This window comes from Barbatula barbatula (assembly GCF_947034865.1).
Source record: "Barbatula barbatula genome assembly, chromosome: 6".
NCBI classification, from domain to species: Eukaryota; Metazoa; Chordata; class Actinopteri; order Cypriniformes; family Nemacheilidae; genus Barbatula; species Barbatula barbatula.
In genome coordinates, this window is record NC_136765.1 from 17,300,477 (window position 1) to 17,328,075 (window position 27,599).

General features: G+C 39.3%; 2 protein-coding genes across 2 annotated transcripts in view; both read right to left on the bottom strand.

The window, feature by feature from the left end:
* Positions 1–974: 974 nt before the first annotated feature.
* On the bottom strand, positions 975–17,284 carry LOC306895901 (glutamate receptor ionotropic, delta-1-like). Its single transcript, XM_079459482.1, has 7 exons — positions 17,093–17,284; positions 16,592–16,922; positions 14,446–14,584; positions 9,470–9,665; positions 6,891–7,057; positions 5,605–5,845; positions 975–1,745 (listed from the first exon to the last, which is right to left on the bottom strand). The coding sequence occupies exons 1-7, from the start codon at positions 17,273–17,275 to the stop codon at positions 1,332–1,334; spliced, it is 1,671 nt and encodes a 556-aa protein (XP_079315608.1). The 5' UTR covers positions 17,276–17,284; the 3' UTR covers positions 975–1,331.
* Positions 17,285–17,664: 380 nt separating this feature from the next.
* LOC306895421 (glutamate receptor ionotropic, delta-1-like) overlaps positions 17,665–27,599 on the bottom strand; it is a gene marked incomplete at both ends in the record, with an annotated part of 178,328 nt that continues 168,393 nt past the window's right edge. The window contains 2 exons of the mRNA XM_079458642.1: positions 17,665–17,709; positions 18,535–18,636. Coding sequence (XP_079314768.1) covers positions 17,665–17,709; positions 18,535–18,636 — 147 coding nt within the window. The remainder of the gene's footprint in view (positions 17,710–18,534; positions 18,637–27,599) is intronic.

The window sequence follows — 27,599 nt, forward strand, 5'->3', positions numbered from 1 at the left end:
CGAAGTGGAAAAGAGGACAGTGGGTGAACATTTGGAGCTGAATACAGATTTGAAACTTGACAAGTTCGCAGGAGAGGGCCAAAAACTGCTGCTTAAAAAATTACAGATGAGCTAAAAGCCACAGGTATACGGTTGTGTTCATTAGTGAAAATAAGCAAGCTCTGCTTTTTACAAAATGCACAGCAAGAGGATTTTGCAAATCGATAGTCATGTAGAGTTTATCTGTAAACAAACTGTATAATGAATGCTTCCATTGATTTCCTCCGTGGGGGATGTCAGTTGTTGATCATTATTAGTATCTGTGATAGATGGAATATTGTTTTGAAGATGAAATATGCGGCATCAATCCATTGCACTCTTTAGTTCCTATTTGATTGAAATTTCCTTACTTTGATTTGTTTGGACAGAATTTGAGCACCCCGATGATCTCAACACGCTAAATCTAAGTGACTTAGATTCTAAGACAAATTCTTTTTTGAACCAATAAAGTTAAATACCACTGTATTTCTGTGCAACGGAATAAAAAGTGTTTTATATATTTCTCTTTAGTGTGGTCTTCGGTGTAAAATGCTGCTACTAGAAGTTCTATCACCGAGGAATATTTTGACATTTTCTGTTTCTCATTCTTGCATTCTCCAAAATGATAATGTTGACTAAATTCAAGTCGGATTATACTACATTATGAAAAGATTTAGATGAATTCATATACTGTATGTTCATGTACATAATGTCTCGCTTTCAGATTTCATATGATATAAAAGACGAGTATCTCTTTTACGAAAACTACGTCCCCAGGGATCAAATATCATGTAAGTGCTGCCTCCGCAACCCTGCAACCTAAACCATTAATTTTTCTTTCAAACTTATTTTTATACACATTTAAAGAAAAAGAACTCACTAATTGGTTATTCTGTATTTTTTGTATATTCTTCTCATCTTATATTCTTAAAAAGAAAAACAATCTTTAAACGTGGCACTTAGGAAACATCCACAAGGAATATTCATTTTTATTTTAGAACAAAATTTACAAAGCCATTCAAACAGTCTGTTTTTTTATGTAATTACTTTTCTTTTAAACTCAACTTCAAAAAAATCATGAATATTCAAAATACACTTTGACTTCACTGCTGTCTCTCGGTATATACAGATATTTACAATCGTGGAAAGTCAGTGTCTCTTTACTCACAGTTTATGTTGTACTGTATCTGTATCTGAAATAAAAAGATCTCAATATCCCTTTCTGTGTATGCAGTTGTATAAATGCATCCAGACCTGGTCCAAAATCTGTGATTGGCTGGTTGGCAGTCTTTAGAACGTTTCAATTGGTCAGCTCAAATGGAGGTCCCATGGTTTGGATCAATGGCTTTTGGGATGGGTCCCCTGGGCATTGCCTGGTAAGAGATGGGCATTGGAGTCTTTACAGGGCTCTGACGGAAAAGGCCTCCGTTGGGTGCCCGGTGTTTGCAACGCATGGAGGGGGGCAGAGTGGAACTGCTGAGAGGGAGGGGGAGGCTCCGTCCGGGCATGCGGCCTACTCCAGGACCCTCTTGGAGGAACGAGGTCACGGACAGGGCCCCAGGGGGAAAATCTCTCAGTGCTTCCTGAGAGCCCTGCCGTGGCCGCATGCTGCCCATGTCCAGGGCAGAGATCTCCAGAGACTGACTTGGTAGCTGCTTGTGTGCCAGATCGTCCTCCATCAGCCCACTCAAACGCTGGTGAACCTGCTCCAGATTCACCTCTTTGTCCTGGGAAAGAGAAAAGAAAGATATAGACTGAGAGGGCGCAAAGCAAAAGATTCATGAAAGGATAGGAATTGATTTGTGGGGTGGAAAAAGAAAGGATAAGTGAGACGTGAAAAGGCAAAAAGTGGACAAGGACTCAAGCGAGAACCAGATATGAATGAAATCGAGGAGAAGAAAGTGACATGAACACAAGTGAAAGTTAAATCCTCTATGAAATGTTCCAGTGCACTTTTTATGTTTCAATAATGACATTTTTCCGATGTACCATTTAGAGATCTCTCAGATTTAGTATGACCTCATATCACGCCACGTGATACCAGATGAGCTAGGGACACTATGCAGATCTCTGATGATACTCATAACATAACTTACTAATGACAAAACAGAATACACTCATAACAATAAAATGAGATCAATGTCTCCACCCACTCCAGCAAGTGAAACCTCTGAATATTAAAACAGCGCGATATACAAAATCTACCAAATAAAAGAAATCAATGATTCAAATGAGATTCCAACTGAATTAGAAATGCAAGCTTCAGTGATTCAGTGTTTGTGGCTTACTGCGAAGAAGCGATTTCTCATGTACAGCATTTCTTCGTTCTTTGATATGCACTGCCGTCGGAAAGCTTTGGTTATGCGTCAGTGATGTCATAGCTTGCAGCTTAATGAGAGAATCATGGAAACATTAACAGGTTGCTAACTGCTTCCATTTTCCCCACACACCTCTGATAGTCCCTCAATTCTCGTGCAATGTATCATCCATAACTGTCAGTCAACAGTGATAACCATTACATCCATAATTATTCTGTTAATCACTGTGAAGCGAAGAGCATACCATTTGCCTCTTCGTTTTGTAAAACACTAATGCATTCTTTCCAGAATAATTCAATAAAACAGATCTTCAATGATTTTACTGCTACGGTCGATACAGATAAATCATCTTTGTGTTCTACCGCTTTGTACCATTTACGGGTTATTAGAAATATCACATTATGAGACTGTTTTGAGAACAATGAAGACATAATTAGATCCCATGCAGCTGTACTGGAAAGCCTTGGTGCGTCTGGATATGGCATCTAATTAAAAATGCATTATATTGCAATTAAAATACACCCAATTTGTGGCCCTAGCAGCAGTGACAAATAACAAAACTGGAGCCCAATTTCCTTTTTGATTCCAGTCTGTAATATTTTGGGAAATCGGTGTGGCCACTTGGATAGGTGATCCAGTGGATGACAAAACAGATGGATTTTATGAGCATAATGGAGATGCACACAGTTAGTGCTTTGTGCTTTGGCACAGAGATGCCATGAATAAATCACCACTCTAGTCCCTAAACAGCTAGTACTAAAACATATTAATCCACACAACATGGATAAATAAATCGTTCAGACTCTGCCTGTGTCTCTCCTAACAGTTAGTTCTCCTATGTGATTTTATGCATGGGTAGGTCATAATTGCTCACCACCCACAAGCACACACGTAGCCTGATTGATGTAGACATGCAGGCGATCACAGAGCCCTAATCTTTTCCAGGAGGATGTTTGTCTCTCTCCATAGTTCTGGCATACTATATTAAATTATTCTGGCTGAATGTGTCTGCTAATATTTCTTTGTCTTATGGGGAGACCAGAGAAAGGAGGTTGTCACAAGGGCTTAACTTAAGGTTTTGAGTCATAAGTCAAATTAGACAAATGTTGTTCTATAGCAGTGGCACTGTATGTAGGGTTCAAACACCTACTGTAATTTCTGAATTATACACAAATTAAAAGTTTTCCCATGAGTGTTGGATATGCATGGAAACACAAAACCACATTCAGTTTTAACTGTGTTGTTTTGCATAGTGTATTTGTCATTAATGTTCTTTTTTGATGTTATACATTTGATTTTCAACATGTTGGATAAATAATTGTACCTTGTAGGCTATTAACAATTTAGGCTATGTATATGTATATAGTGGCAATAACTCATTCAGTATCGGTCTACCCCTCTACAACTACCTCTTCTAACAGGTTAAACAAAGCCTGCTCTCTATGTGACTTTAAACAGACTGATAAGCTCTTTGCACTACCTCACGTCTACCATTATTACCTATCTTCTTTTTTATCCCTGCTTATAAAGTTGTATTTTACAAATATATATATAATCTGTATTAATCTGTATTTTATATATATATATATATTTATTATGTGTAGTGTTATTTGTATGTACCATGGGTTTGAGAGTAACGCAATTTCAATCATCTACTGTATATGTATGTACTGTACATTTGGCAGAATTGACAATAACGCAGACTTTGACTTGATGTCATGGCAGTTTTCATGGTGACAACTTACCATGTTAACTTTTGGGGCGTGTTGTGTTTAATCAACAATTAAAAAAATTATGTGAATTTGTTAAATAGCGTTTTATCATCATCAAATTGAAAAGTATGCCAACTAGACCCGATCTCCCCGTTTGTCCACCCTCGTGTTTACACCGCTGCCAGTCATCCCTGCCGCTGCCAGTCATCCCTGCTCAGGTCTCTGCTGACCTGTGTAAAAAGGCCGCGAGTCCTCCCAGTCTCTCTCTCTCTCTGGCCAAACGTCCCGTGTGCATCCTGCAGCAGTCGCAATTTCATTATATGCCAATGACCCAGACGCCATCTCCAGAGCGCAGCCCTTAGTGTCCTGCATGAGACCACAGAGAACCCGTGACTGTCTGGATATTGGCATATAATTGCAATAATAAAAATGTAAAATATAAATCTGCAGGGTTCTTATTGCTTGCCGGAGCAGCGCTGGCTTATATGCATCAATATCTACAGTAAAGCTCTAATCACTTCCCGCATTACAGCCGTGACAGTACAGCAAGCCATTGAGCTAGGTAATAGGTTTGCCCTAAATAGCTTTTGCAAATAAAAAAACATTTCCATTCTACAGGCACATGGGGACTTTCTTGAACACCTTAAAGTGAGAACAAGGGGTTGGTGAAAGCAATATCGTCTGAAGGCTGACAGAAGCTACGCTTCTCCTTCCTTATCTCCTCGTGTGCTATTAATTCAAATGCAGTCAAATTTCCAGCAGCTGACAAATGGTAGTCATAATGCGGACCTGTAATCATTATTATTCAATATCTTCAATAATGTCTTCAGAATTTAATATTGTGGTGTCGACAATTGATGTTTCCGAACTATAATATTTGGTTTATGAGCTGCGGCTCTCACCAGTGCGCTTGCTTCAGATATCACCAAAGGGAAAATAGAGAAGGAGAGGAAAACGGTCGGAAGAGTAAACTGCAGAACACTTGAACATAACTCAATAAGTCACTGACTTTCTCATTGCACACACTTTAGTTTAGGGATCCAGGTACAAGCGTTACCTAAAAACCTAGCAGAAGAATAAATATGGCTATGCTGTAGCTTCGGGATGGTTTTAATATTGGAAAATAATAGTTGCCAATAATAGACCTTATAAAAGTGAATTCACACTGCCTCAACAAATACAAACATCTCAAATTTACAGTAAAGCTGGGTGTTGGATTAAGAGCCATTTTATGTTCACACTGACCCAATAAACAATGATTTGTTGGGGCGGTGTGAGCCTTTAGATAACATTTGCTTAACTAATAAGTTACTTAATAAATCACTACTCCCTCCCCCTCCACCCTTCCTTCTTTCTTTCTCTTTGGCAACACCTCAGCAAACGAGGGTGTTTGTAAGTTCTTGTTGGCACACCTATAGCTGGGTGTACTGGAGCTCGACTAAATCAGGGCTTGCGTCAGTAGAGTCTGGATCCATAAAGTAGAGTGTGGCAGTGGCTGTACAGTCCTGGGCGCGGTGGGCAGGGGTTGGCCGTAGTTTGGCCGCCTGGGGGGTCACCTCTTTGGGCTGTGCCCGCTGGCAGCGTGGGCCATTCCACCAAGACTCCAGAGCAGCCACCAGGCAGGCCAGCAGCAGCCCTGCAGCTAAGATGCAAAAGACTCCCGCGAAGCTGTGTAGTCTCAGGGAACGGCCTTCGGGCTGGGCTTGCACATGCTTGTCCAGGTTGCAGCGACCTTTGCGCGGCCACCATTTCTGCTTGAGAATATCAAGGTCCCCCTTCTCCTGCAAGTCAAGTATCCTGGTGAAGAGAAAAGAAGAACTCTATTAATAAAATACATAATGTCGCTGCTGTCCTTCTGAGACCGAATATCTCCATTTTTTTATTATTACATTTTTTGGGTCAGTGTGAATCTACGAAAAAGTGTTATAAAAAAAGTGCTTATCCACATTGACAACAGTATTTCACAATTTAAACAGAAAAGTGTTTTTTCCAGGTCCCCATATTAAATAGATCACTTCAAGTGGCATTGAACAATTGCTCTTTAAAACAACGGTCTAAATTGGCTTTCTCTTTATTCATTTTATTTGCTTTAAAAAACATATACACATTCTGTCTCCTTAGTATTATTTCATCTCAATGCAGCAGAGATTTAGATATTTAGTGAATATATTTGTAAAGCATCCAGACGAAAGGTCAAAAACTAATGATAGAAAAGAAAATGTCAGAGGTTGAAAAAATCATCTGCTACATTGTAATCCCCTTGAGCATCAATTTAAACTGCTAGATAAAGAGGAAAATCGAATTCTACATGCATAACAGATGTAGAGCATGGGCAGGTGATGGCAGAGGATTCTCTATAAAAACGGGTTTCGAAGCTTTGATGTTTCTGGGAATATGTGCATTATTAATTGCCTGAGAGTTTTCCCTCCTAAAGCTCATCTGCGTGTGAAAAGGGTGCAAATATGAAGTACATTTGAATGCAAATTACAGTCAAATAAATGAAGAGCTCGAGGGTGGGGTATTTCAAAGCCACCGTATGGAGGAGAACTGAGAGAAATGCACAAAAGAGCCAGACACTGGTGACTCAACGCATTGATTCTCCTGCGAGATGTTATGGACTGCATCTGTCAAGCAAATAAATGTAAATGAGAGAAAGGACGTTTCATGAAAGGAAATAGGAAATGATCCATCACGGTTGTGTGCTGTGATGTTTGGGAACCTTCGGAGCTTGTTATTGATTTGAAAATGATGGAAATGATGGTGTCTATCTCTCCGCTGGCTTAAAGGCTTGTATCATTCCTCAGGATGGTATTGGGCATATGCTCTGACAGGAGGCACTCACTTCTGAGAGAAGAGGTCTCTGTAGGGGCTGCCGTGCTGCAGAGCCAGGCCGTATCCTTTCCTGCTCATGCCGTTTCCCGTGACCACCAGCGTGCAATCGTCATCCGTCAGCGCCGCATACTCCAGCACCGCCATATCCCACAGCAAGGCGTATGAATCCCTCTTCACCTAAGAGGAGCCACACACACACGCATGTATGGTAAAATGTTTAATATGCCCCTTTGTGGCTGAACATCACAGCAGGTTTTGATGTTTTTGATAAGTGTAACGTAAACACTGCCTGAGGTTTTACTTTTGAGTAACTTGACGCCTGTCAGATGGGTTGCAGAATTCATTCAAAATAAAAGATGTTTATGTTTTATTCAAAGTCAGGAGATGACTTTGAACTTGTTTCTTCTGTGGAAACTAGCCTCACTCTCTCTCTCTCTTTTAAGAGATCTGTCTCACAGTTTTTTTATCCCCCCACCAATAAATGAAGCGTCTACTCGCCTACTCTTCTCATTTAAACCTTGGCTCCATCACACACAGAACTATGACATGAACTTTCATATGACATGTAGAAAGGAAAAAAATATGAGAAAGATGGAATGACAAAGGAACTGGATTCCCCTGACTCTTTACATTGAGAAATTGTATGTTTTTATGGAAGTCACTTTACACTGTTTTTTTATCAGTCTGTCTTAGAACATCTATAGGACTGTACATTTACTAAGAGTAAATTTGCCAGTGACAACTTGTGTGTTTCTCAAACAGAATTATAAAAACCTTAAAATATTATAAACCTGATTTTGTTGTTCTATCAAAGACGTGCTGTTACTAAAATCATAAATATGAATAATTAAAAAGAATCTGAATTTATTATGAAACAATGATTTAATTCAGCACTAATGTTGGCAATAACTGCTTATGATAACATTGCTGGACACCGTTAGTGAACAAATAAAAGTGTGAAAAATGTGTCCACTGGGTGAAAGTGTTCATAGTTGAAGCAACATCTTTATATGTGTGTCTGCTGGACAATTAGTGGCAGTTAATCACTTTAGCATAGACGGCCAGAGAATAGCATTATTTAACATCCGAAGTGCCAGGGTGCAGCAGCAATTTCTTTCTGTCTTATCTCTTTTCATTATTCTGCTTAGGAAATAAATTTCCACCCTGCTGAATTGTTAGCTTAATAGTCAGTTATGTAACCAGGCTGGAATACGCTCATCGATAGTTTCATGATTGTAGTGATATCTCCTTTAAAAAAATAACATCTTCTGAACGAGTAGCTGTGAAATTACATAGCTCTGGAAGGAAGTGGCTTCTTTAAAAAATCCTCATTACACTGTCAAGTTTGTATACAAAGTGACTTTGAAGCAGAAATATATGAATGCATCTAGCAGCATATGAAATGTAATTTTCATCACTGGGGGATAACAGAACATTTTCAGAAGAATAAATATTTATCTTTATAGTGTAGAGAAGCTGCCTTTTTTCTGACAACTTGCATGTTACATTTCCTGTGCTGTTGTGAATCACTACAATCTCTTCTCTCGCACCTTAGCTCTATTAGTGTTTGGTGAGACATACTGTGGATTACTGAAACAGATTGATAGCCAGTTATGATGTAATGCAAAGAAAATGTCTCAATAACGAAAACTACTTCGGCGCCACAGACAGCTCACTGAGTGCAGACTACATTCAGCACCATGGACAGCTCGCCGTGTGCAGATTACATTCAGAACAACGGACAGCTCACTGAGTGCGTACTACATTCAGTATCCATGGACAGCTCTCATGCAAAAACATTCAGAACCACAGCTTTCACCACACTGGATTCATTCGAAACATGGACGGTCTATTTTAGCATTTCAAGCTCAAGTTTATCTACTTACCAGAAAAAAAATCAAAATTTCAGGTTATTTATTTGCAGATATATAGGAAAGGTAGTCACATATGGACAACTTCAAATTTGTTTCTGTGGGTTTCAAATCCTTCACAGTCTTTAAAATAGTTTACGTGAATTATATCCAGGGCTGGGTCTACAGGGACTAGGAGGGCCTTTAATTCAATTCAATTCAATTCAATTCTATTTATATAGCGCCTTTCACAATATGCATTGTTCCAAAGCAGCTTCCTGCTTTACCCCCCCAGAATTTCCTTGGGCTCCTTCAAAAATATCCAGCTGACAATAAAAAAATTAACATGAATTATTTCTTCTTTATAAAATCTATTAAAAATGGTATGTTGATTGAATCAAGAAAAATTCTGCATATAAATTGTTGCCCAACCAGAATAGTCCAGTCAAGCCAATCTTAATTCTTAATTTTTACAATATAAACTACATTATTATCTTAATCATATTTTGATTTAAATTTAGCTAGCATGTGATCACAATAAAGCAATCCTAAAATTTCTTAAGGCAAGGGTCAACTACTGAAGGTAGATTTTATCAGTACTAAGTTTGACCTCTAGCTCCGAGTTCCCCCATAATAATTGAACATTTGCAGGACTCTTATAATGGGACTGGTGAATAGATCCTGATCATTTCCCCTCTGCAACTAATCTGTAACTAAAAGGGTTGTTTGTGTGTGGTACCTTGCGGATTCCTTCAGTGGGAGAGGTCACAGAATTGTCCTGTCCCTGGTTTTTATTGATAGTTCTCCATAGCTCTGCGAAAGTGCTGTCTTGCTCCAGGGGGTTTGTGCCCTTCACCCTGAAGTACTCGTACACGGCTGAATCTCTCACTGTTCCATAGCTCAAATCTGTCTGCTTGGAAAGGTCTTGGAATGTTCTGGAATTATTGGGAAAAAAAGTTAAAAGATATATTACAGGCTCAAAAATTATTCTAAATGCACACTTACAGTAATAACAGCGAGTGGCAGAAAATCAATTTAGAGAATTAATAAATGCTAAGAATTATTGATGCCTGATGTTCACAATGTGTTTGCTAAATTGAGGCTGTGTTAACAAGCATGTCACAGATGGTTTGATTTATTATTTTAGCTTTAAAACAATCTGGAATCATAGACAACCTTCAAACAACGAAGGCTTTGAATGGTACATTTCACAACCTGCCTGAAGAGTGTGAAAGGAGTATCAAACAACTCACTGGCATAATGTATAAGGTTTTTAGAGGATAGTGAAAACAATCAATCAATCAATCAATCAATCAAACTTTATTTATAAAGCTCTTTAAAACGACCGAAGTAGACCAAAGTGCTGTAAAAAGAACAAAATGCAAGAAAAACAACTCATACAGCACAGACTTTCAATGTGAAATAAAAATTATAAACAAAACCTATTTAAACACAGCCTAGACATAAAAACAATTAAAAATAAACAAAAAGTCAACTCCTGGTGTTAAAGGCCAGAGAAAAAAGATGGGTTTTTTAAAGGTGCACAAATCAGCGAGGAGTTGTTATATGATGATATAATTGGATATCTGAGTCACGCAGTGATCCTTTGTGAATTTTCAATTATGATGTATTGCAATTCTTTTCATTACTTGTTTCTCTTATAATCTGCATTGAACTTTGATGCAGTTATGTTGTTAGATCTTTAGACAGTATAATATAGCAGAACCAAAATGACATCAAATTGTATAAGAAATTAAGAAAGCTATGTTTATCATGGCACAGCCAGTGTATTATGCACATGTCCACAGGCTACTGCATGCTTATACAGGGTTTGCTTCTATGAATGTCTTTGTTAAATATAAAAAAAACCTTTCGGTTAATTGGGTGAATTATAACCAGGGCAAACACGTCTGCCATGTCCTTTACCTATGACGCTTCACCTCTCAATCATGAATTTAAGAGCTGTGAGGCTACACCTCTGACACACTGCTTATCGATCTGGTAATAATGAGGTTAATGAAAGACCTTTATCTACCATAGTCATTACTAAAGACTGTAGTGCACTAACCAACTGTCTCACCTACTGTCTGAGTGCACATAGGTCTGATGTGTTAAAGCGAAGAAGCTCAGACTCTAGTCTCCAGGATTCTAAAGTAAGCAACAGTCAATTTGAAAGCAGACTAGGCAAAAATGAATCTGCCAAGAATAATAAACGATGGAGTAAAATTATGTATTCATTACACATTTGAATTATTTGTGAAAAAATAACTAAAATAAAGTTCTATTCAGTTTGCGAGCAACTACCAGCTGCTCCCCTCCATCTGCAACTTCCAGTTCCACGCACGGTGATGTATTTAGGACAGCCGGCTGCTTTTCCCTCTTGTGTAATGACAGCGTGTTGCGTCTCCTTATGATTTTCAGTGGGAAGTGACTTCGTGTTGCGATAAGCATCTTCCATCACCCTTGACAAGGCTATTTAACAGGACTCGTGCAATTATTTGCAGATTCAATGAGTCAGATAGTGAAGCTTGGGAGGATAATATCGGAACAATTAATCAGTTGAATTATAGTGATAGCTTGTGCCACAGGAGGGGGAACATAAAACAATAGAAATAGTGTATCATCAAGATTTATTTATGATTTTGCGTCAACACTGCTGTGCTGCTTTATAACACTTAGATTTCACTCAACATAATTGACATTTTCTTTGTTGGGCAAGTTTGAATAATACTTGTGCTACGTGTTCATGTTGTTTAAGGAATACTTTGTTTCAAAGGGATTGCATCATTTGTAATGTATTCATTTTCAGGTATTCTTTTTTAGGTTGTTTTATACAAAGACAAAGGCAGAATGTGGTTGGCATGCCAGCTGCCTCATTTGGGACGGACCATTTTTGGCCTCAGGCCTAATTTGACCCAAATGTGGACAGACGCACCATGATTATGAAAAGATGAAAACAGCACTTGACAGACAGTTGGGGGTGACATGGACAGAGACATCCCACAGTCTAAGACACAATATTATTAATTTAACAAAGTTGTAAAATGAACCTTAATTTTATGCAGTTTTACAGTTTTGCTTGAGTTAATAACTTAAATTCACTACTTTTCCACTTCCACACTTTAATGTCCTGTTTTTAACCGGTTTTGACGTAAGCTGAAGGTAATACTGTGAACTTGAGAATAGTGAGGTCGACGTTGTTCATTGTTTTACTATGATTGTTGTGAAAAGTGCTAGAACTACAGACAACTTACATGAGCAGCACAGCTGGGTCAAGATGCCTCAAAGACTACCAGCATTAGCAAACTTTTGCGTGCATGTAGAAACATGAACATGATAAAAGCATTTTAAAAGATATATTATGAGTTTGCAAAGTAACATAAGAGATCTAATGAATAGACTTTAGGAAGTGTTTTGTTTGAGAATATTAAAGTTACTGTACATCCAACAAAGCAAGCAGAAAGTTCAGCACCAAGCAAAACTGCATACAGCCTTTATTAACATGGTGTTGTATTTAAACCAGGCAGAATCATCCATTGACTGCAGTGCCCACTGGTCTAAATCCAAAAAACACTCACATAGCATCATAAATCATGCAAACCAGCCGATCCACTAAATGCGAAAAACAACTATTGCAATAATATAACTATTTTCCTTTAATTTCACAAAAACCTAAATGATAAATAGCATTTCCATGCTCTGCCTGTTTGCAAACAATTCTAAAATACAGTGTATGGCAATATACTATAAACGCAAAATAGTACATTTTAAACATTCACTGTATGTTATCGTGAGATGAAACTGCAGCACTGCCAGAGCGGCTAATCGGGACAATTTCCGGTAGGATGCACATCATTTGGGCCAGTCGAGGGCTGACAATAGCACATGAAGCATGGCAGTAATGTAAAATTAGCTAAGACAATGCAACAAAAAGACAATTTTGCACGAAAGTGTAAAACAAATGACATGTATTGCAAAGTGCACAAAACGAAAATATTACTGACTCGTGAATTTTTTGTGCTTCATGGCTTAAGATAATCTCTCTTTAAACTAATTTAACCTTTTATTAATTAACTGTTGTTTTGGTTAATGTCACAGATTTAAGACCTAAAACACACAAACGGTTTTAATTGTTTGTTTAAAATGTACAAGGAAAACAGGTGTGTCTAAACAAACTGCTTTACCAGGTACATTAGAAAAAATATTGGTACCAAATAGAGCCTCTGGACTGTACAATTAGAACACAATCAAAATAGCCTTACAACGCGCCCAACTGATTAGCCAATCAGCAGCCTTTCCACCAGCCAACACAGGACACCGGCAGGGACCTATTTGGGAACCTAAGCCTCAAAAACCCATTTCACATTTAATGCTGGGGAGAGATATGAAAGATTCCCAGTGGACTCCCAGCTTGCTAATGATACCATATCATGCACCAGCAGGGCTGCCTGATTTTAATAACAGTTACAAACAAGGTGATTAGCACAACCATAGCAGCTGTGGATGATGCTACTGCACGGCGAAGAAATAATTCCCCTGGGCCTTCACACACACACGCACACACACGAATGACAAATGTGATGGTACAAAACTCTGCATTAACGTTTCAAAGCCGAACTCTGGGGAATACTGTGTGAGGCATTTCACTGGTGAACTAACAGGTCTGCCAAAAGTATAAAGTATAAAGTCAGAATTCAGATAGGGAATGTATTAAGCCTCACCTACCTCCAGCTGGGCTGGTAAACCAAATTCAATGGGCAGGCAGATAACATTTAAAGAGGCTCGGTGAAACTATTTGCACATCAGGTAGGGCATTACCAATTTATATAAGAGCACTCTCATAGTCAAATAAGAAGGAGGTTTTAAAGCAGAAAGGGAATTTTTTCCTCCTGTGAACAGGTAATTCTCTTTTCTTTAGTGGGGAGATGGGGGAAAATTGTTGCATTGACTGCAATCTGACGGCTGTGTACCAAAGAAAATCACACCGTGCTGCGGCAGATGAGACTCAGAGACCTGTGTGTTTATAACAACAAGTGCATGAGAATTCTCTGAAGTGGGAGTACCCAAAACACATAAAAGGGGAAATAAAGGTCTGGCGTCCACAGAAAGCAAAAGGAAAAAAAATATTTAATATGGTGCGACCTTTTGTGGAATTTATGGAGAATGTCAGGAGCTGTGAGCCCCACGCTGGGAAGGGAAGGGCCGACTTGATTTCTGAGACACAGCCAGCATGCTGAGACTTCAGCACAGAGCAGATTTCATTAGGAAAAAATATGGCATATTTAGCCAACTGTAATTGTATCTTTCACATTTGAGAAGCTGCATTTTATAAGATGCTAATGACGACAGTCCTTATATGATTTTCTAACCTAGACAGAGGTTTAAAAATGTGACAGATCTAATAAAGTACTACAGCACACCATGTGGTCTTTGGACGGCATCTCTTAAACTGGGACCCCGGGGGTCCTTCTTAACTAGCTAGGGGGTCTACTTAAAATTCCTGAAAATGTCAACAAAATAGCTCAGAATCAGCGACTATGAAACGAATAAGCTATATAATGATAGAAATTGGTTGAAGAAATCGAATTTACTAAGTAGAACACATAGAACAACGCAACAAGTGAGACTTATTACTTAACTCCAACCTTACGCACTCATGTGAATGAGCAACTTCCCTTGAACTAAAATGCACACTAGTTAGTTCGGTTGTCTTACCGAACAGCATTGTCCATGCGGGAAACAGTGAGGTAGGCTGCCAGGTTGGCTGTGTAGGATGAACAGACGATTAGAGTGAACAGCCACCAGCTTCCCATGGCAATCCTGAGAGCCACGGAATTCATGAAGGACTCGCCACCTACAAAACAAGACAGAAGAGAAACATTGCAACGTGTGACTGATTGTCCGTAATTGTAACTCCATTACATAAAAAACACAATCTTTCTTCTGTTTCAAGAATGTTTTGTTTGTTTTTAATAAAGATTCGTAAGCTATTTTAACATCATTCTTTTTCTTGAAAAATAGAGACAGGTCTACCACATTTTGTTCCCAAGGACAATACCTCATTTTTACTTCACTTTCAAGCTCTCTCACCCATGGCGTTCCACCTCTGTTACCTGGGGGAGATCTAGAATAACTGAAGATAGCTATCAGCCATCAGTAGTACAATGAACATTTGTCAGAACGGCCATCAAAGGAGAAAGATGGCTTCTGTTCCAAGAAGGGTGCAGTTACAACATCTACAGGCAAGGGTACCGACTGTCCCATGCAAAACCTGAGTCTATATCATTAAACCTATGTGATTTTTCTTGGCAGTGATACAGTGCTGCATGCAATAACATTTATTCTCCCAACATAGGATTCCTCAGGAAAGCTCAACACCTTATACCAGTCGAAATGTCAACACAATATTCCTCTCCTGCACACACAGCCTTTATCACTGAAATGTCATCACTGACAACGGGAAGGTGAGAAAGAAATGAAAAGATCATGATCACAGCTCATTAGGGACTGAAACATTTCTTAAGGGACTTTGAGACTATATCAAATCTGTGACCATTTAGGTCGAAAATGAACTCCACATAGATATGAAAGGGCAAAGGTTAGGTGGGTCATTCACGGCCATTACTGGTGGGTTTAGAGGTCCACAAGAGCCCCAGCACAATTTGAATTTTCAAGCAAACCTGACAGCTATCATTTTTGCTTCATAAGTGACTAAAATGTTTATTGAAAGAGAGGTGACCAAACACAAATAATCATTTTTTTTAATAATCAGAGTTAACAATTGCAAAATAACACACAGCTGTGGGATAAACCCCAGTAAATCTCTTTCTGCAGATGTTGTCAATTGCTTTCATCTTGGTGTGACTTGTTACGCACACATTATGCCCCTGAGTGAGATTAACACAAAGGGGAAAAAAGCAAAGACATCTGAAAGAACATAGAGTTGCTGATCAGGATAGGCTGATGTTGACGGTTGAAGTGTGTTGAGCACAGCCGGAAAAGTCAAACCATTTAACTTCACTCTGGATCTCAAACCAACAACTCTCCTTTTATAGGCAGCTCTTCTCTGAGTTGCAAAAAAATCCACCCTTACAAAAGCGGCACCTGTTTCAGTCACGTAACAGTTTATATCATCTTAAAATTATTTGATGATTCATGAATGGTTTTTAATGTGTGGATCACGTAGCTTAGCTACACTAAAATGAAAACTCTGTTAATACTTTGGTTCTCAGCTTCAGTCTTGGTGATCGAGAGCACTGCACATTTCATGCGTCTCCATTATTTAACACAACTGATTCAATTAAATAAACTGAGGGGAGACATGCAATACATGCAATGCTGTTGTTTTAGCTGGGAAAAAGTTGAGAATCAAAGTGTTAGTGTTAACACAAAACTTTTACAGAATTGTTCACTTAAGCTATGAGGCCATGTAAAGATCAAACAGAATAGAAACTTATATTTAATTTGACAAACAACCTCCCAAATGTAGAAACCCAAATGTCCTTGCACGTCACTGCTCTTTAGAAGAAGCGTTATTTCACAGCAGATCCATCTTATGACTTTCTGTGCCAAAAGTGCTATTTCGTTGTGGGTTGCAAAATGCTTTGAGATAATTCATTTTGCAAACACAATGCAGACTCTCCAGGGATTGTCTTATAGTGCCTTGACTTTGGAAAAACTATATATTTTCATATATTCTGCTGAAAGAGATCTTAAAAAAAGTATTAAAATGCTGCACAAGCTATTCCGCCATAGTCGACGACAACAACAATGTCGGCTCTCGACTCCACCATCCAGACAGCTCCTCAGCAATGATACGTCATCCCTTACTTTGATGTTGATTAGACATGACCCAGCTCACCTTGCTGTACAAAAGCTCCGTAGACGATCCAGATGGCACTCTGGAAGGACGTGGTGACAGGAGCAGGCTGGTGGGGCCCAGGAGGATTTTGGGAACGGACAGACTGGATGCGGCGGAGCAGAAAGACCATGACACCCACCACAGGGATGGCAGCAGCTATACAGGCCCACACGGCCAGGTCAAACGGTGCCAGCAATGAGAAGATGTTTAGTCTCTCCTCGGTTTTGCTCATCAGAATTCCCACGGAATAATCCAGATACCGTTTGCTGAAGTCAACCACGTTTTCTCGCTCGGGAGTGATGGTGATGGCTGAAATAGCCACATCTGCCCTCTGAATAACAATGTTTGAATAGCATGTTAAACAGTACTTGCAATATTAGTAACACAATATTGTCAAGGATGGATATTTAGATCACAAGAACATTAATGTACACCAATAAAAGGAAAGATACACTTACTGTAACACATTACTTCAACTCAAACTTCTTAAATTAATCTTACCTTCCCAATCAGCTCTCCGATCATTCCGTTCCAAGATCCGTTGGCTTGTGGAGATCCGTATTTCGCATCAGCCACTTGATACATTTCATACTTAAAGCCCAAAACTTTGGCCAGGGCATCCAGGACATCTATAGAAAATCCTTTGTATCTCTTAGGCTGACCGAGAATGTTCTCCGCCACCATTACGAAAGGCTCCTCCTGAAAAAGCAAGCGTTAATTAGGTTCTTATTATAAAGTCACTTACTCACTTATTGATTTTATATTTTAATGAATAGGCCGAACACACCTTCTTGTCTTGTCTTTACACTTTCATATTTGAAAAGTGAGCTGTTTTTGGAAGTGTTCGAACAATGACACTTTTCAGGGAACTTGAGCACAACGGACAGGCTTAAAAGCTGACACAGCCATTATTTGGCATTACCATCAAACATGATTGAATCTTTTAACTTATTCATTTAAATGAGAAACGAAGATGACCGCAGAGAAAAATCTGACATGACATAGCAGCTTATAAGTATGAACATTCTTCTGCAAGTAAAAGATTTAATATTCCTCACTAAACTTATTTCAGTTTAATAGGTCCGTTCAGGAGGCAACTCGGCTCTCAGATTAGCCCTCTGTCACACACAAAGGTGACGTGACTGTTACACCAGTGACAGCAGGGACCCTTCGGTCTCAGGTTAATCTAAATGAAGTGTTTCTGCAGAACTTTTACACCATGAGCAGTGAAGCGTGGGATGCCTCATCAGACAGAAATTACCTTTTTTAATTCACCTGAGCAAATTGCAGTAAGGCATGTCGCTGCTAAAGACGATTGACTGTTTTTGTCAAACCGGCCTTAAGATCTAGACAAATGGAATATCTGAGGAACCCATGAAGGTTATTTATTTAGAGGGTCCACAACAGTGATAGACTAAAGAATAAATAAAGAGCAGACTCCATCAATCCCTAGAGGAACCATAAGGAGCAAGCAGGACTAAAGCACTGATGCCTGATGATCATGGCACAAACCGCACAGATCGATTAGGTGGAATGTATAATGGGAATTCAAATTCTGCTATTGTGCCAACAATAAACAATATATCTTACTGTGGTCTATAATACTGTGTATCATAAGAAAACCTTTTCACACAATATACTATAAAAATACAATTCACAGGTGCCATTGACAGGGTGTCACGAAACTATTGAGATTTTACGATCAGTTTTAGGATCAGTGTTGGAGATTACACACCTTTTTTTATCAACCAAGCATTTACTCATGATTTTGAGGGTCAGGTTAATAAATAGACAGGAATGTAGCTCAAGGAGCATGTCTTTCATTTGAAAATCATCTTGTGCTTTATTTCGGCTGTGATTTAGAGTTTTCTTCCAATTCAATGTCATAGAGACATGACCGCAGCGATTGCAACAACAGGGAGCTGATTTATTGAAATACGTACCAGTAAGGTCACCACTTTCAGAGTTACTCCATGCATGCCTTGCTCGGCCCGGTTCTCCCTCAGACTCCCATTCAGCCCACGATCGGAGTCCCACGTCGCCAGCTGGGAAACGGAGAGAGAAAGATTGTGATTGAGTTGTGATCAAGTTTGAGCTGATATAAAGAATTGCAAAAAAAAGCTGATCAATGCCAGGTGACCCGTCACAACCCGAGTTCTTCTCTTTAAAATTGCCCTCAAACGCTTATCAGTTTGTGATTGATCCATCACCACTGGGTACAAATTCAAGATTAATCTCGGGCCTTTGTGCTTTAGCTACACGGCCGGGTTAAAATGGTAATGTAGCTTGCTAGGCGGTAGTCTAGGCAACAGCTGTCACCCTGATGACAAATCTGCAGTTCACATTGTTTTCCCCCACTCTTTAAAATAAGATAAAAGGTAAAGTGAAAAATAAACCCAAACGACCACACACATATATCCATCTTTTGTCAATGCAGACTGTATTCTTGCTAATATCAACAAAGAAAATCGAAAACAAGAGCCAAACTTTCACCAAGGTTTTCTGGTATCCCGAAGGCCCCAAAGGTTGGACCCTTGTAAACAGAAACAAGAGTTTTATTAAAAACTTAATATAATCTGTATTTGCATGTCCCCAAGGAAACACCAAAGATTGCAAGGCAGTGAAGAATATCTAAGGTAAGGTTATATTTTAGGCTTCTGTTGTGTATAAATTATTCATGGCACTCAGCACACATAATTCTGACGATTTTTCACAACAATCAACACAATGCAATGCTATATGTGCAGTGTAATAGATGGATGAAGAAAGATAATACAAATCAATATGCAAACAGATATTAGAAAGAAGACAGATCACAATCAGTACGCAAACACAACAATGTCCTTTTAAAATGTGGCCAAAACATTATAAGTCAGTGTTCACCCAAAGTGGAACTGACTAAGAGAAGTGGAAACTACTTATATTGTCCTTCTACAAGCAATGACAGTGTTTATTTCAAAACGTATGGCCACATCTCAAGATAAAAGCCTTGATCAATTCATCTTCAAGTCCAGTCCCATTCAATATAATCCCAATATCCCACTAAATCTGTGATGGATTCAACAGGCAGCAGATCTAATATCTCGGACATGCAGAAACTCTGACCCTGAAATAACACTCGGCTTTCATCTGGCCAGCTTTTGACCCTACGGACCTTTTCGAGTGACAATATGACTGAAGCTTTATCATCTGCCCTATGACATATCATTACTCATTCCTGCAGCACACAATCCCTGTCACAGTATCAACAACCCCTCTTTCATTTGTTAAATCACATTCAGTTCAGAAAGCTTAACTTCCATTTTGTATATTTAAAAAAAGGAAGTGCAATAGAGAAATAATAATAGTTTAATAATCAGCACTGCTGTCTTTCATTTCACATCCTTGGAATTTGTCAACTTCCAATTGAATGTAGGAGGTAGAGTCCCCAAAAATGTCACAAATCTAATCACACTATATAACTTATTTACTCAAGTGATGTTTGTTTTATTAATTTGTTTTATTGTTTTTTTCTTTAACAAAGCAAGTGTTTTTGACTGAAATTTGATTTAGCTCACTTAAAGGGACAGAAAAAATTCTGTCATCATTTACTCACCCACTCACAATTTTTGTCAAAAGTGTTTGCATTACTAAAGTCATCAAAATATATTTTTCTGTGTTTAACAGAAGAAATACATTTATAAAGCAATTTTGACTACTATAAAACAAATAAATTAAATTTCCACCATCTCACAGTTTTCCCAAGTGAGTCTGATTGATTTTCTTTCATGTTTTCCTTAGGTTTTCCCTTCTAGCTTCTGTCTGTGCTGTTAAATAGTTAATCATGTGGGAAGGTATTGACAGTTAAAAGACAAATTTGGCATGTCCACTTGAGATGTGTCAGAGAGCACTTGAAAGGCAGATCTACAGCACATGTGTGTGTCTGTGTGTTCTACCCTGCAGTTTGTGTGAGTTAGAGTATGCGCAAATAACCCCAACCAGCAAATTCATAATTCTATTTGTCAAAATAAAAAATCTAAATGTACATTTGGTCATTTACATATTCTTTTATCAAGTGCATTCAAGTTATGTTTTTTTATCATAACTTGTCTTTCCTAAGATTCAAGCCCATGACCTACTCTACCAATTTAGCCACAGAAACACACTGCACAGGAACACAATATCCACACACTGTTACAACATTCACCTCTATTTTGCAATGTGTCAATCACAAACATCTTGAGATAGAAATGTTGCAACATACAGGGGAATCTTGTAACACAGTACATCCAATGAGTTTTTGACAGAAGCCTCTTCTGCTCTACAGTAAAGGTTTGCCCATCCTGCCCTGACCCAGAGCCATTGAGAGAGGATCCGTGAACAGTCGTTGCGGTGAACACCCGCAGTAACTAAAAGAACACCTGACCCGACAGTAGCAGTAATTTAAATGCCGCAATCCGAACCGCACCCTCATTACATCTACACCATGTAGACGAAACAACTTATTTCTAACAAAATATTAGGAATTCCTGGTTAATACATTTTTAAACAAGTAACTCAATATGGCAGAGTTTCGTCAGGGGCAACCAAGAGTCAATCCACTAAAATATTGTTAGCTAGTAGCTAGCTGTTCTTTATTTGATTAGTGATTCATGAAATGTGTTTTGATTTATGCAAAATTTGTTAAAGATAGCCTATATTGTTCATGTGATAATAACAATAATTTCCCTTACCTTTTTCTGTAAAATTATACCAAAGCCGCTAAAGGCTAAGCTGCCATCAAGGCTAAATAAAGCTTAATGCAGAAATGGGATCAGGAGCATGATGAGCTAAAACGTTTATTTCACGAGTTCGCTTTGCAGCTAATGACCTGGGACGGATAAGTATGCGTATTTGGCGTGCTGTCCCAGGGCCAGGGCTCTGTGCTCGGTAATCCTACTCGAACTGGTGCCCGGACCCGGATCATAACCCCCAGTGCTGAGGTAAAAAACTGACTTGTGGTGTGGAGTCGGGATTTTGCGAAACGTCCAAGAGAATGGAGGTGAGGTGGCTTGACTATAGGATGATTGCTGTGATTGTTTATCGAAAGCCAGCAGAGTTAATTATCTATTTGGTGCTCCTCCCAAACCTTGTTAATAAAACACAATTTCAAGAGTTTGCCTTGTAGCTAATGAACTGGGACAGATAAGTATGCGTGTTTGGCGTGCTGTCCTGGGGCGAGGGCTCTGGTTGCTGTGCAGATGTGGGAGGACAGGCTGGAGGATGGTTTGCTAGAAAACTGGGAGGGAGTGAAATGGACTACAGGTGATTTTGAACCAGAAGCAGATGGCGGGGTTGTTGGAGACGTAAGCCAAGAGCGGGTTGTAGAAGAGCTTACACTTGTGGGCTTCTGAGATGCAGGTAGGCTGATAGGGATGGGTATGGTTGGATGGGAGACAGGTTGAAGATGTAGATGAACTATCCTCTTTACTTTTGATTGGTCATGCTGTACTTGATGGAAAAGGAGACGGATTCAGTGTCTATAATTGAAAGGTCTTTTTGGGTTAAAGCTGGAAGTGGTGGAGAGTGCTAAGCATCTTAACCTGTAGGCATTGGAAAGGCGGGTAGGCTGAGAAGGTTGGATGGGGGACTGTAGGTTGAAGATGTAGTGTCCTCTTTTCGTTTGATTGGTATTGCTGTGCTTGATTAAATAGTTGTACTCAGATGGTTGGGAGGACTTTTGGGATGAAGTAGGAATGGTGGTTAGTCCCGAGCATCTGAGAAAGCCGAAAAAGGATAGTGTGAACATGGCATCAAGCATGCGTGTGGTGCGGATTGAATGGTAGCCTTGTGGTTATGGACTCGGCTGGGTGGAGAAGCGGTCGGGGGCTAGCAGCGGCAAAATATGGGGTGCACCCCGGGCTTGCAGATGGCCTGCTACTGCAGCCTAATGACCGTAGGCCCTTTCTCGTGAGGGCAGAAGCCAGGGTTTGATCAGGACGTGGTTGGGATCAAATGTAGGCTCGTGCAGCCGGAACCTGATACTGAAAATCTGGGGACTTGTTCGCTTTCTGCCAGGGGACTGCTCAAGAGCCCATATGGCTGGCAGGTATGCGATGATGTTTAGTTTAGCATGGTAAAAATACAGGTTTACGTCAATCGTGATGAAGTCTTGTGTAGGTGATACCTGTGCTTGCAGATGTAGTATAGCCAGCGTGTGCATGATGCCTAGATGTATGCATGAACAGAGAGACACATAGAGTGGGCATATCACCGTCACCCAAATGTTCTCAATAAAAATGCTGTTATATCTTCAAATGCTGTGTGCATCTGTATGAGTCGAAGACAATTAATGATTCCAGAGTTAACATTTGCGGCTGGGGTCATGATTCCAAGTATGCAGTTATATTCGGGTTGCAATGAGAGGTGAGGGAGATTTTGCTATTAAGCACAGGTCAAATATACGGATGCATACCGCTGTTTGTGTTAACTTAAACGTAACGGCTGCGTGCATTATTTTGGACAAGATGTAAATGGGAACGCTATGTAGAAAACGTATACCGCTGGATGATACAGACAGATCTTAGTTAACCAGCAGTCACTTTCGGAAGCGGTGGTTATATTTACTAATCTCCAGAAGCTTACATTCGCAGCAACTTATGTTCTGGGAGTGCGCCCGTGCTGGCCAGTGATATTGCAGGATTGAGTGCAGCAGTGTCAACGCAGGGTGACAGAGGATAAAGAAAATTTATTTTTCATGTAGAAAGATTGTGCTCACCCAGCTTCTTGCGTAACAGTGTGCTCGGAGGTTCAAACACAAGAAAAACTCAGTTTATGAATGATAAATATTAAAGTATCGGCAATGAGGAATGGAATTTGAGTTTTTTCCCCTAAGATGATTGTTTAACTTCGTAGAAGATGTGTATACAGCCATTGAAATGTTGATGTATTGGCATTGGCGTAACGTTATCGAATTGGGTCGAAATACGGCAATCTTGTGAACCTGACTCGCATCATTTCCCGAATCTGTGGGGAAGATATATGTGGAAATGTTGCTTTAAGGGATCAGGCCTGCAGGCATACTGCGGCGCTTTTAAACTCCGTAGGATCCCTTGAATACCTCACGTCCACCCTGTGCTGATTAAATACTTCTTAAAGTTTAGTAATAGTTTACTATTAGGAATAGTTTATCGAAAAACAAAAAACAACCGTATAGCAAACATGTTGCGAAACATCTGAGAGAATGGAGGTGAGGTGGCTTGACTACTTATAGGCTGTTAGGATGATTACTGTGATTGTTTATCGAAAGCCAGCAGAGTAAATAATCTGCATGTGCTCCTGCCGAACCTTGTTAATAAAACATAATTTAAATTGTGATAAGAATATCGAGTCCTCACTATAGCTGTCCATCAGTTTCACCCGATTGGCTACAATGCTCAATGTCGCAAAAATTGCTCCAATTAGAAACCAGTTCTTCAGAGCTCAATCACAAATAAGCACAGGAGCGTCCTTTCAGATGAGTTGAAATAGTCTTGGCTACTGGATCTGCGCTCCGCCTGTGTAAGGATAATTCAAAAAGCTAAATAGTTCTTTTGTAAAGCACCTGTAAAATCACTTGGCCCACCTTTCCTCATATCTGGAGCCAGGCCTGGTAACAATACGCTGAATACTCAACATTAAACCGTCTTGTTTAGAGACACAAAGTAAAGAAGTTTACACAACACATCCTTGACTGTCTTTTGTCATTTCCTACTGTGTTGGCTTCTTTGTGCTATGATACACAGAGCTGGATTCTTTTGATTTCAAGCCTCTCTTTTGTTCCCTTCATCTCTAGTTGGTGATATTAGAGCTACATGCCAACCCTCTCAAGGCACAAACATTTTGTCAAGTAGACTAAAATGCTATGTACCAGAAGTTCACAAATGGTGTTGTATGTAACTTTGGGAGTGAACATCTCCACTTGAGCGCACATATTGTAGTGGAGAGAGTGAGAGGGGAACAGAGAGAGAGACAGAGGGTTTCAAACAGCCGATAAAGTACAGTATGTAACAGGATAAGATATAGAGACGTGTGGTGTGAACGTGATTGGGGTTTTAAAAGCGCATCGTGAGGGTTGTGTACTGTAAGTTACCGTTTCTGTGGTTGCTTAGAGAGAGATGGGCCTTTTGACTTCTTTATTGAGTCTGTGAGAGAAACTCATTACCGTTCATCAAATCGAATGAGATTCGGGCTTTGGCGGATGAAAAATTCACCTCATCGCTGCATCTCAAAATACACAGGAAAAAAATCTGTCATAACTGCGCCTCTCTGTATTTAACTCACTGAAGCAATTTACAGGTCCTTCAGAAGATTACGCTGCAAATATTATTGTTAGAAATGTTGGAATCTTCATCATTCTTTGGAGTGTGAGCCGATTTTTAAGAGAACAATGTTGTTTCAAAAAGGAGAAAAAAGCTGCAGGCTGAAACTTATTTGGAATAATACACTATCTGGATAAATAGAGATAAATAGAGGTATTTGTTCAGAGAATTTTAAGACAGAGATATAAATCATTTTAATAACATTAAGCTACATGGGCATGATTATCTGTTCTGAAAACAGTTAAACATTTTAGTTTGTGAGCTGTGGGCTTTGGGATATATAATGATTACTTGGGAAAAAAGTCTTTTGAATTAACAAACGTTTCAGTGCTAGGCTCATGGGCTGCAAAAAGTAAAAATGTCACACATGGAATAGGAAAATGTATGGAATCTGATTGGCTGAGGAAAGTAATATAAATATATATAAATATATAGTATATAAAAACTTATTAAGGTTTATAAAAAACGAATTTCCATTCACTTTATATATAAAATACACAAAAGAATGATATATGTGTTTGTATAAAAGAAATACAGCCATTGCTTTTTACTGGTGGTTTTTATCGCCCACTAAGGCCAATGTCCAGTGTGTGTGTGTGTGTGTGTGTGTGTTTTCTGAAACCAGGGAGGTCTGCTGTATGCTTCTTTTCTCTGTACCAATTGCTCAGAGAGGTGACAGAGGCTTATTTAGGCTCATTTCATTTCCCCCAGACTCACCTGCAGCCCACATCTCACCCCATCACCATGGGAACCGCTCAGGCAATTGTGCAGAGGTCACCCATGCTTGACTCGGACAGATGCAAGCATGGTAACTGTGTTCCTAAAAAACTATAGACTGATGTCACCACAGTTTGATCAGTCAGATGATGTATATTTTTTCATTACATTTACAATAATGCATTGTAATGCATTTGACAGATGTGTATATCCAAAGTGACTTAATGCATTCAGGGTTACATTTTTCGGCTTTCCTCGATAACCATACTTATGATGTTATTGCTAGTGCATGCTCTAACTTATAATACAGTATGCACTTTGACTTGTCAGCATTTGTCTGTTTGTTCATTCAAGCATTAATACCTTCATTCTGTCTTTTTATTTCTTACTGTTGTTTATCCGAGTCTTAAATTCACCGGATTAATTTGCTGTGCTAAAAATATTATACTCAATATGTGCAGTTGCAGTCATAGCCAAGTAACTTAAATACCAAACACACGTACACACACGCACACTCATGCATGAATCCAGATTCCATTTTACATCACTGCCACATGACATATCAGTACATCACCACTAATCTACTAAACTAGCAAAATTATTAATTAAGTAATTCAATAATCCAGAGTTTGGATTATGTGCCTGGTTATGTGCTTTATGTGCCAAATCAATTATGTGTTTGGATTATAATTCAATAATCCAGAGTTTGGATTATCTCCATGAGACTTTATTTCTTAACAACTGTGCCCTTGTGTGAAGGTGTTGAATTAAACCGCTTTGATCAGAACTGCAATCCAATCCATTTCGCAAAGATGTTTGGCGCTCCTAGTCCCAGTCCGGATTACAGAACTGACGGTTTAATAAAAAGAGAAGATTAAACGAAAGTGAGAGACACAAGGAATAACACAAAACGGAACTGGTGAAAGACACGGAGACAAAATAACATCTCCATCTTCATTATGGAGCTAGATTTTAGCCGACGTCTGGTGAAAAGATAAATAAATAAATGTGGAGAGGGCGGAAAGAAGCGACAACGGGAAGATAAAACAGCGGGATGATATGCAGGGGGCCTCTGTACGGGCTTCAAAGGGCCCTAAGGCGGAGACATCATTTAAAAAAACAGATCAGAGTGGAGGAATGCATATTCATGCTGATGGACAACAGGGCATGTGTATTTGCGTGTATGTGTGTTTATTAGTTTATTAACTGTCATTTTATTGAGTGTAATGGGCAGTGGGAGTGCTAGAGCTGGAGAATGTGTGTGTGTGTGTGTGCGTGTGTGTGTAGTCATTAGCTCTCAGCGTTTCACGCCAGAGGGAATGGCCATGTTGACGTGTTAAACTCACACTTACTAACATTCAGGCAACAAGATTGAAAGTGTTTGGCACGTTCTAGAGCCGTGATAATGACCAGAACCACAACGCAGAACACTACAGCCGTCCTGTCAGCGTATGAGTGTGCGTGCGTGTATGTGTGTACTTGTGCATTAGGGAGGGATAAATGAGAACTCGAGAGAGACAAATGATAGAATCATCAACAATGACGAGTTTGGTTGAGTGTTTGTGTTGCTGTGGGACCTTACACAACTATTTGTATATCTATGTCCATGTAAGTGTCTCCAATTTGAAATCACAGCAGGGTCTGTCTCTCTTTCGCTCTGTCCATCTGTTTTCCTCACTTTTCTTTGTCCTCTCAAACATCATTAGCTGTGTGTCATGTTTTCTGTTATATACACAACAGACTTCACTTGACCAGGAGGGGGTGCTACTCTGTCCCTGGAAAGATATTTCTTATTTTCTATCATTTCCATGCAACACAGCTTCTGTCAGGAAAAAAAATACAGAGCAGAGCACTTACTGGTGTAAAATATATTTAAACCAGATGTTAAATTTGCTGTAACAGATGTTTTATTTTAGGACAAGTCACATGAAGGTATACAAATTATTTATATGGACATCTTAAAAAAGGCACAG

Excerpts from the sequence above, each read along its gene's own strand:
- LOC306895901 (XM_079459482.1), bottom strand. The coding sequence starts at position 17,275 with ATGGTGGCGGAGAACATTCTCGGTCAGCCTAAGAGATACAAAGGATTT. Across the intron at positions 14,585-16,591 it reads CGGAGCTTTTGTACAGCAAG|GTGGCGAGTCCTTCATGAAT; the intron begins GTGAGCTGGGTC and ends CTTGTTTTGTAG. Across the intron at positions 5,846-6,890 it reads AGAGACCTCTTCTCTCAGAA|GATACTTGACTTGCAGGAGA; the intron begins GTGAGTGCCTCC and ends TCTCTTCACCAG.